General features: G+C 33.3%; 1 protein-coding gene across 1 annotated transcript; it reads left to right on the plus strand.

The window, feature by feature from the left end:
* The first annotated feature begins 2060 nt into the window (after nt 1-2060).
* On the plus strand, nt 2061-7820 carry LOC114463759 (tumor necrosis factor receptor superfamily member 1B). Its single transcript, XM_028447536.1, has 7 exons — nt 2061-2198; nt 2346-2453; nt 2562-2696; nt 2784-2850; nt 2951-3198; nt 3494-3607; nt 7050-7820. The coding sequence occupies exons 1-7, from the start codon at nt 2117-2119 to the stop codon at nt 7133-7135; spliced, it is 840 nt and encodes a 279-aa protein (XP_028303337.1). The 5' UTR covers nt 2061-2116; the 3' UTR covers nt 7136-7820.
* The last annotated feature ends 1881 nt before the right edge of the window (nt 7821-9701 follow it).

A 9701-nucleotide genomic window follows, 5' to 3' on the forward strand; every position in this document is an offset into this window, starting at 1 on the left:
AAAAGAGACTTCCAAATGATGTGCAGGAAAGACATTAAAAACAAATGTTCTTTTGGACCCCCCTGAAGAAATCTTTTTGGACTTCAAATAAGTAAAGACATCTTTCATACTGGCTCCCTTGAAGTGTTTTGGACCACTTTTTGCTCAGCGGGTCACAGAACGCAAAAAAGTGTCATGATGGATCAGCTTTGTAAAGATGGGTAGCACAAATGTCTTATATACAATACGTTTCTCTTGGTTTACAATAGCATTTTAATGAAGTTCTTGGTTAGGGTTGGGTGTTGGCATGCAATATTTAGCAATCCGATCACTGCTTTGACATAGTTGCAATAAAAAAAAAATACAACAAAAACTTGTTTTTTGTCCTCTCTCCTTAATAAGAGATCAGAATTCTGTCCACTGGGATTTTGTCATGGATTAATTTACATTATCAGTATATTCAATCAATTGATGTTAATATGATATATGTGCTTGCAAGATTGCAGAATTTGAGTGGTTGTATCTTGCAAATTAATCAAGAATATTTTGTGGTTTCCATCTTCCCTTTTAACACCAATCGCAGATGCACAATGTCATCCACCTACTGGCAATGAACAGCTTTAGGGCCCATAGTTTCCGAATGGTAAACCGCAGCTGCGTCAGACTGAGAAAAACATACAAAATTAAAAAAAAAAGGTGAGAAACAGACGATTAAAAATGTGCAGAATGTAATAATTAACCCTTTGAAGTTGTTTTTTCTATAATCAAAGGAACAATGTACGAACGGAAAACAGCAGTTGTATCAGTAAGATGAATAGTATTAAACACCATCAAAGCACAGTTTAACCCACTACTGAAGAAATTTAATCTGAATAAATAGGTAACTGCGGTAAAAAAGTAGAATTTAATAATATTTCAACATGAGGATGCTAAAATTAATTCAGTATTTTATTAAAAGAACAAAACATGAACTTGCCATGTCTTATTTGTTAGATTATCCTTTTGTTTTAGAGGTAAAAAATACCTAACATGTAAAAAAATACAATAAAATAACTAATAGGTAATAGATATCATAATGTGGCAGAAGTCTTGCCATTGTAACAATAATCCTATAAAATAAAGTAATTAACCAAAGAATTAGGAGCTGTTTACTACATTTTATTTTGTATACTTACATGTTATGTTTACGTATAAAGACATACAAATCTGATCTTTTTTACTTTTTCAAACCATTAAGATGTTGATTGCCAACAGCAAGTCTATCCACTGCCACCAACAAAGAAATACATTACTGGACGAAAATCAGTAATAAAATACTGTTCTACTACCCATTATTCAATTTCATTGTTTTCCACTACAACTAGTATTAGGAACTAAGTTTGACCTTTTTATGGACACCTCCATTTACAAACGTGTGGCAATGGATCAAGTCCGGTTTTTCCATAATATCTAAAATGTGTGGGAAAAACTAAGGAATGACAGTCCATATTAGTGTTTTGCGTTTATGTTTGAAGTCGTATGATACACTTTTTTTTTTCATCTCCTTGGGTAGAATTTGGACAAAAAAGACTTGCTGCACGCATATTATAAGAACTAAGAAAGATTAAAACAACACAAGCAGTAAAAAACAAGATAATTTCACCAGTCAAATGTAATAAAACACAGTTTAAATAGTTGTGAACAATTGATTAGCCAATGCACAAAAAACCCATTGAAAATTATTGTCAGCAACTAAAACCAATAGAGTCACAATTAAATCCTTTGTACTTAAAAACAATAATGAATGAATAAACAAAACTTATAAACCTGAAGCTCCATAGATCTAATGTCCTGCTGTGTAACTGCACCCCCTCTCCCAACGTTTGATCGTTTAATAACCTCATCAAAAAGCGAATAAATGAATGTAGTAATACACTTCTATTTTATATGATCAAAATTAGTTGTTATTCAATAAACATTTCCAGTCACATTCAAAAAAGTGGGGTACGTGTGACTCACGCTGTTCCCACAAACAGGTACATTCCCCCCATTCACGCCCCTATAAAGGTGGTGGTGCTCACTCTGGTCTTTTTTTCTGGGTAACAATCTGCTGGGTTCAAAGCAGGAAATACTGAAAAGACTTTTTACATGAACCATCATGCTGCTGTCAAAACTGCGCATTTGGATGTTCATTTTTTTTGCTCTTCTTTATACTTTGGACGCAAAGAAATGTCCTAAAGGTATAGTAAGACGATTACGTTTATTTTCATCTTAATATTTTATGTTGTTTGATGCTGTCGAAATAATTTGGCTTTTTTCTATTGTTAAATAGTTTTAATTAAGCCACATGTATGAATCTATGTTTTTTATTCTGTTATAAAATAAAGGTCAGAAAGTAAAGGAAAAGGATGGGTGCGAAGATTGCACTAATGACTATTTCCAGCCTGAGGATAATGACTCTAAATCGTGCCAATCATGCACAGTGTGTGACACCAGTAAGTGTTAAACATTTCACATTTACTTTAGAGATCACTCTTTGTTGTACTGTCATAAGAGTCTTTCCTATATGTTTGATATTTGTTATGATTCTTCTTCGTGTGAAGATGCAGGGAGTGAAACCAAAGACGAATGCACCAAAGACACCGACACAGTCTGTCAGTGTCGTGGAGACTTCGTTGCCTGGGCCAGTGATTCTTCCGTTTGCAAATGTGAGATTGGATTTGGATTGAGTGGTGGAGGTACTGAGCCTTGTCACAAGTTTTATTTAAAAAAAAAAAAATTTCATTTGATAAATAATGTCACGTACGAACCCTCCTTCCCTCCAGAATGCTCAAAGTGTAAAGCAGGATATTTCAGCACAAAGATGAACGAGGCGTGCTCTAAATGGAAAGAGTATGTCAGCTAAAACTTTAATATTTCCATTCTCAAAAACAATGACTTCATATTTTTGTTCTGCTTGTTTTAAATCCATGCATTTTATCTTTTCTCCAAGCTGTCAGTCAACAGGGGTAAAGATCCCAGGAAGCACAACCTCAGATGCAATCTGTAACGACAATTCTACAGTTGCTAAAACCCGCTTTTTAAACAAGACTGAATCTACAAGTCAGATAAACCATCCTCCTCATGAGGGGGCCCGCACGTTGATGATGCTCACGACTAATGTTACCCGTGCCCCACAAAAGACCACAACGGAAGAAAATTTCATTCCCACCCAGCTGTCAGAAAGAGCAAACCACAACGGTAAAAAACTGTAAAATAGAACATTAATACCACCCCCAGTACACATAGTAACATACTAAAAAATGTCTTTGTACAAAAGCCTGATCTAATGATTCCAATTTTGATATTTAGAAGAATATATTTACTAATGTAAGCATGGAATGCACGGTAGAAAGTGTGAATGACTTTGTTTGACTAAAGTAGTTATGAGATTTGTCACTCTGAACACATTTAGACAATATATCAAACATGTTGGCAAGTCCAACCTAATAAAAACCACCTCAGAGGAGATGATTCACGTGTCTTGTTTTTGCAGATTGTATCTTTATCCTACTGGGAATTGCTGGTGTTTTATTCATACTGACAGTTGTCAGCTATAAGAAGGATGTCGTTCCCTGCTGGCTGAGAAAAACAACAGAAGCTATACAAAGTATGTACGATGACAGCCTTACACTAACACTATAAAATAAGCACTGGACATCTAAGATTTTTTTTTCAATTAAATACCTTGTTACTGAAGCTCATGAAGATCCATGAAATAATAGAAGATACTGTATGATCTGATTATCTAATGATCTGTCCAGCAAATCCCGGTAAAGGGTACTTATTCAAATGTCACCTCTCATGAAAGGGTGATCAGGCGACATTGTAACAAGATCACTGAATCTCTTCACCCAAATGCTGCCAATGCAGTGGAGCAGATGCTCCCCTTTAACGCCATGCACAACGTTCACATGAATTTTAACGGAAGTTCATTTTGGCTGCTTTCCCAAGATCAATAATCAGAGAGAGCTGAGAATGGGATTTATCTCTTCTTTGACCACGACTTCCAAAACAGAGGCTGCAGTAATGCTGCATTTCTCACCGTCCTTCTGTCTCTCATTTGTGAACAAGACCCTCAAGAATTAAAAATCACTTTAATCTTCAGTTGAGCAAAACCAACAAAGTTGAGACAGTAATACAGATCATGGAGAAGTTGTTGAATTTCCATAATTCCATTCAAAAAGTTAAACTTTCATAGATTATAGATTCAGGGCCCACAATTTAAACGATTTCAAGTATTTATTTGTTTATTTTTACATAATTTGGGCTTCCGGCTCATAAAACCCACAAAAACAGCAATTCAAAAAATTAGAATCCTGTGAAGGAATCACCATTGACTTTTCAGTTTTTGCAGAAAAAAAAACAGAACCCAAGCTGCTTGAGGTCTGGTGTGAAATATCTACAGTCAGTCATGATTTGGGGTGCAATGTTCTGTTCTGTTCCTCACCCGTCTCCCTCCAAACCCTTGGAGGACCTTTGATCACTGGCCAACAGTCCAGTCCTTCTTCTCCTTTTTTTTTCTGCAAAAACTGAAAAGTAAATGGTGATTTCTTCACAGTATTCTAATTTTTTTAATTCCTGTTTTATTGAGTTTTATGAGCTGGAAGAAAAATAAACAAATACTTGAAATTGTTTAAATTGTGGGCCTTGAATCTATAATCTATTAAAGTTTAACTTTTTGAAGGGAATTACGGAAGTTAAACAACTTTTCCATGATATTCAAATTTTTTTGGAAAAGGGTCTGTATACGGGTATTTATTCCTGTCTGTGATGAAGCCAGCAGCATCTCTATCATGATGCCTATAGTTCAGAGAATGTAAACAATACTGGCCCATGGATCATCTTCCACAATACATGTCGGATAATGCAATCATAAACCTTCTACTTCTACATTAGTTGAGCAAAATCCCAGAGCCACGGAAAATCCAAGGCCGGCTTTAGGTCATTCGGTGCCCTAGGCAAGTGGACTTTAATACGCCTTCCCCAAATAAATAAATAAAAATAGACAAAGTTAAAAAAAAAAAAGGCTATACACAGTGTATACACTTTATTATTTATTTTAAATATCAAGCCAAAACGATGGAAGTCTGCAACACACATAAAAACACATCCCATTTTAAAAATTTGAATAATACACTATAAAACAATATAACACCTACAGGTATAGTACAACTGGGCGATAATGCTCCTTGCCTAGTTTGCCAACCGCCGTAAAACTACACAGAAGAAGAAGGTATAGTACAAATGTCCTGAGAGAACAACAACAACAATGGTGCAAAATCCAAAGCATTACAAAACAGTGCAAGTTAAAATACAAGTTTCAGTGCAAGGAAATTTATACTTTCCTGTTTGGTTTTATTGGTCAGTAACAAAAATCTTAAAAACAAAGAACGCAATGTGCAATCAACACAATAGAATTATATAGAACAGAACAAGAACTAAACATTTATAAAAATACAAATATGCATAAATATGGGCAGAAGATCAGCTGGTATAGTTGCAGATTTTTAATATTAATAAATAAGTAAGAGAAATCATGTACAATGATTGTAAAGGGTGTATTTCACCTTTTTAAATTATTATAATTATTTTGGGGTGGGTGCAATTTGGCACCCCTCCAGCAGATGGCGCCCTAGGCACCGCCTGTGTTGCCTGTCGGTAAGGCCGGCCCTGGGAAAGTCAAACCTGCAACAAGAAAATCAGATCAGTGAACCTTTGCTAAGATACAATTCAAGCTAATTCCTCTTCAGTTTGAAATACAACTAAGCCTACTATTCAAAGTAAGAAGAGCTCCAGCCTCCACAAAGGAAACATTTACAAATAAATAAAGGAAATTGATCCAGTGGGACCTGAAACCTTGAGTCCTTAAAAGGGTTTCATGTTCATCATTATAGTCAACAACTTAAGCTTTTATGAGATCAGAGGTTTCAACATGTCAAAGAAAGTTCCCTAAAACAAAGGATTCTTTTTTTTTAATTTTTCCTCCCCGATCCATTATTTATTTCTCTGCTACAACCACAACAAACTGATTTTGGAGCCTCTCAAGTCGATTACACCCATAAGGGCTCTTCCTCCTGCATGAGCGCTCTATACAAAAATCAGTTCTCACCGATGAGTTTCTGGACAGTCACCGTTAAACCTTTACCTATACCTAGGTGTGGACTGCTGTATGACTGTATCACTCTCAAGCAGCAACTTTAAACTTGGTTTTCACCTTACTAATGTGACAAACATACTGACTGATTAACTGAGTATAAATACATTTTTCCAGATGGACATTTTTCTATTTTTTATTATACAATACAAGACATGCCAGTTGCTTATATTGTGGTCAAGCAAAGCTTATCTGCTCAAGTTGCCTTCAGTCTTCATACATCTTCTCACATCTGGGAGGAAAATGTTTCTGACACTGCCAGGTACAAACAGTTTTCAAATATATCTAGAATATTTGCATTTCCTGAAGAAAATGCAAGCGAGTGAGGATACGAGTGCTGACCTGCATTGCACTGCATTAGCTTAGCCTTATCTAGCATTAGCATCATCATTAGCATTAACATTAGCATTAGCATTAGCATTAGCATTAGCATTAACATTAGCATTAGCATTAGCATTAGCATTAACATTAGCATTAGCTTAGCATTAGCTTAGCATTAACCTAGCATTAGCATTAACCTAATATTAGCATAAGCCTAGCATTAGCCTAGCAATAGCATTAGCACTAACCTAGCAATAGTATTAGCCGAGCATTTATACTGACCTAGCATTAGCATTAGCATTAGCGTAGTATTGGCATTAGCAGAGCGTTAATACTGACCTAGCATTAGCATTAGCCTCGTATTGGTATTAGCCTAGCATTCACCTAGCATTAGCATTAACCTAGCAATAGTATTAACCTAGCAACAGTTGAATATTAGCAATAAGGTTGAAAAAGGTTGAAAAAAAAAGTTTAAATGGGTTGAAAAAGTTGCATCTTCATTAATAAGTTTATTAATTATTGTAAATCTTGCTGTACTATGTGTTTGTACTAATTTTATGACATTTGTTGGCAGAGAAAGACTCAGCGTGTCGAAGACCAGTTGAGGAGAGCGGTGACAACAGCGAGTTGTCTGTCAAACTTAATTCAGAGGAGCCTTAAGGACGAAGTTCATTCGTTAAGAAACGTCACTCATTTAGAAAATCATCAGATCATTATTTCACTCACATGGTGGTGATCATTTCACCTTGAGTTTTGTTGAGTTTATTTTTTTGATTATGAAAACATGTCAAGTGACGATATACGGTGATAAACAAGTACCACAAAGGTAGGATAGATTGAAATAAAAATGAACGCTAATCATCAGACTTAAGTTTCAGACTTAAATGATCAATGATGATTTCTAGTATGTTGTACACAGGCAGGATTTTCACACATCAGTCTGTAGTATTGATGTACAATAATGTTGGTAGTAAATTAAATCACAGCTCATCAGTCAAAATACTATATGCTGCAGAACCTGAGAAAGACTTTGTAGTTTGTCATGTGTTGAGTCACTCTTCAGTATTGTTTACTTTGTTTTGTCAGCTGTGGGGCACCAATCACAGATCTGTTGAATACATTAAAATAATAATAAAAAGAAAAAAAAACTGGCAGTGGAACAGTTGGTTGGGGAATTCTTTTGGCTGATTTGTATGTGACAATTCATCATAGTCTTTGTATAGGTTTATATATTGGCTGTGTAAGCTTTGTTTTTTAAACCTTTTACATTTCTTTGTATTAATAGAGCCACATACATGCTTGTATCTCTGTAGTCGTTGCATCTGGCATTAAATTTCTCCATTTATGTTAAGTGTCTTATTAAGTGTTCCAATTTATTGTGTGAATAAAGTTATGGTGCTTCATTTTTTTTGTTTTGTTTTATGAAAGAGTCTAAATGCAAGAATTTGTAACTAGAGTGTCATATATATATATATATTTTTTTAATACATTTGTGTTTTTCAAGTATTTTAAGCATTGTATGTTTGTATAGGAATCCTATAAGTCAAGTGTAGCCACATATCTGTGGTACAGTGACGCACATGTTGAAAAGTATAGAACCCATGATTTTCCTGTATACGCTGACGTCTTAGTTTGCGAGCACGAATTTGTCACTTTTTTTCTCTAAAAAACATGAGAGTGAGATATGTTTCTCATTCATGCATCAATAAAAGCGCGAAATGACTTGTACAGCAGGATGAGTCATTTCACGTGTAAATTTGAGTGATTCATGAAGCTGGTGTGTGGTTTAACAGCATGATGTTTTTTTAACCTTTATTTCACCAGGAAGTCCCCTGTGATTGACAGTTTTTTTCTGTTAAGTTTTTTTATTTTTGTTTTACAATTGTAGCACAGTAATGCAGTTACGATTCACAATCACAATGAAAATTTGAAAAACTCCAGGTGATTAACACATGTTGTAAATAATAAGTGGGCAGAAGTGGGCTAAAGACTTAAATAAAAACTATCCATTATTTAGTTTATCTTTAGTATAAGCATTATGAAAGTCCCTTCTATAAACATAAAAACAAGAAGAATTTAAAACAAGTCTGTTTACCTATAGTAAACCCACGTGTGTGTTACATACAAAGGGTATGGGGTGCCAAGTGTAAAAATTTAGGATAAAAGTTGTAGCACATTTTCATTATTTATCTCACTTTTCTCATATTTAGCACATTTTCCTACATTTAACACAACATTTAACCACATATATAGAGGTAAAAAAAAAAGCATTAAATCTAAATATTTAAATCTAAATGGTATATGTTATATCTAAATGTTAAATCTATATCTAAATATTTAATCTAAATCCAAATTTTAAATCTAAATCTAAATGTTATGTTATATCTAAATGTTAAATCTAAGTCTAAATATTTAATCTAAATCTAAATGTTATATATCATATCTAAATGTTATATATCATATCTAAATGCTAAATCTTATATCTAAATGTTAAATCTAAATCTATATATTAAATCAAAATTGAAATGTTTAAATTAAATATTACATGTTAAATCTAAAATTTTAAATCTAAATCTAAATGTTATATATCATATCTAAATGCTTAATATTATTATTTAGATTTATATTTAACATTTAGATTAGGATTTAACATTTAGATTTAACATTTGACATTTAGATATAAAATTAAGCATTTAGATATGACATATAACATTTAGATTTAGATTCAAACATTTAGATTTTACATATAATATTTAGATTTAGATTTAAACATTTAGATTTAGATTTAAACATTTAGATTTAGATTTAAACATTTAGATTTAGATATAAACATTTAGATTTAGATTTAAACATTTAGATTTAGATTTAAACATTTAGATTTAGATTTAAACATTTAGATTTAATATTTAGATTTGGATGAAATATTTAGATATAGATTTAACATTTAGATATAACATACCATTTAGTTTAGTTTAGTTTTTTTTTTTTTTTTTTAAAGAAAAAAAACCATCTATACCATCTATATATGTGGTTAAATGTTGTGCTAGGAAAATGTGCTAAATATGAGAAAAGTGAGATAAATAATGAAAATGTGTCAGCTACAACTTTTATACTAAATTTTTACACTTGGCATCCCATAAAAGGGTGCTGTGCTTTGCCTCGCTCTCTGCAGTAGGAGCCTTTCATTTCCTGAATTCAAAGTTCAGACCGACATTAGTGACACAAG

The sequence above is a fragment of the Gouania willdenowi genome, chromosome 5, assembly GCF_900634775.1.
Source record: "Gouania willdenowi chromosome 5, fGouWil2.1, whole genome shotgun sequence".
In the NCBI taxonomy this organism is placed as follows: Eukaryota; Metazoa; Chordata; class Actinopteri; order Blenniiformes; family Gobiesocidae; genus Gouania; species Gouania willdenowi.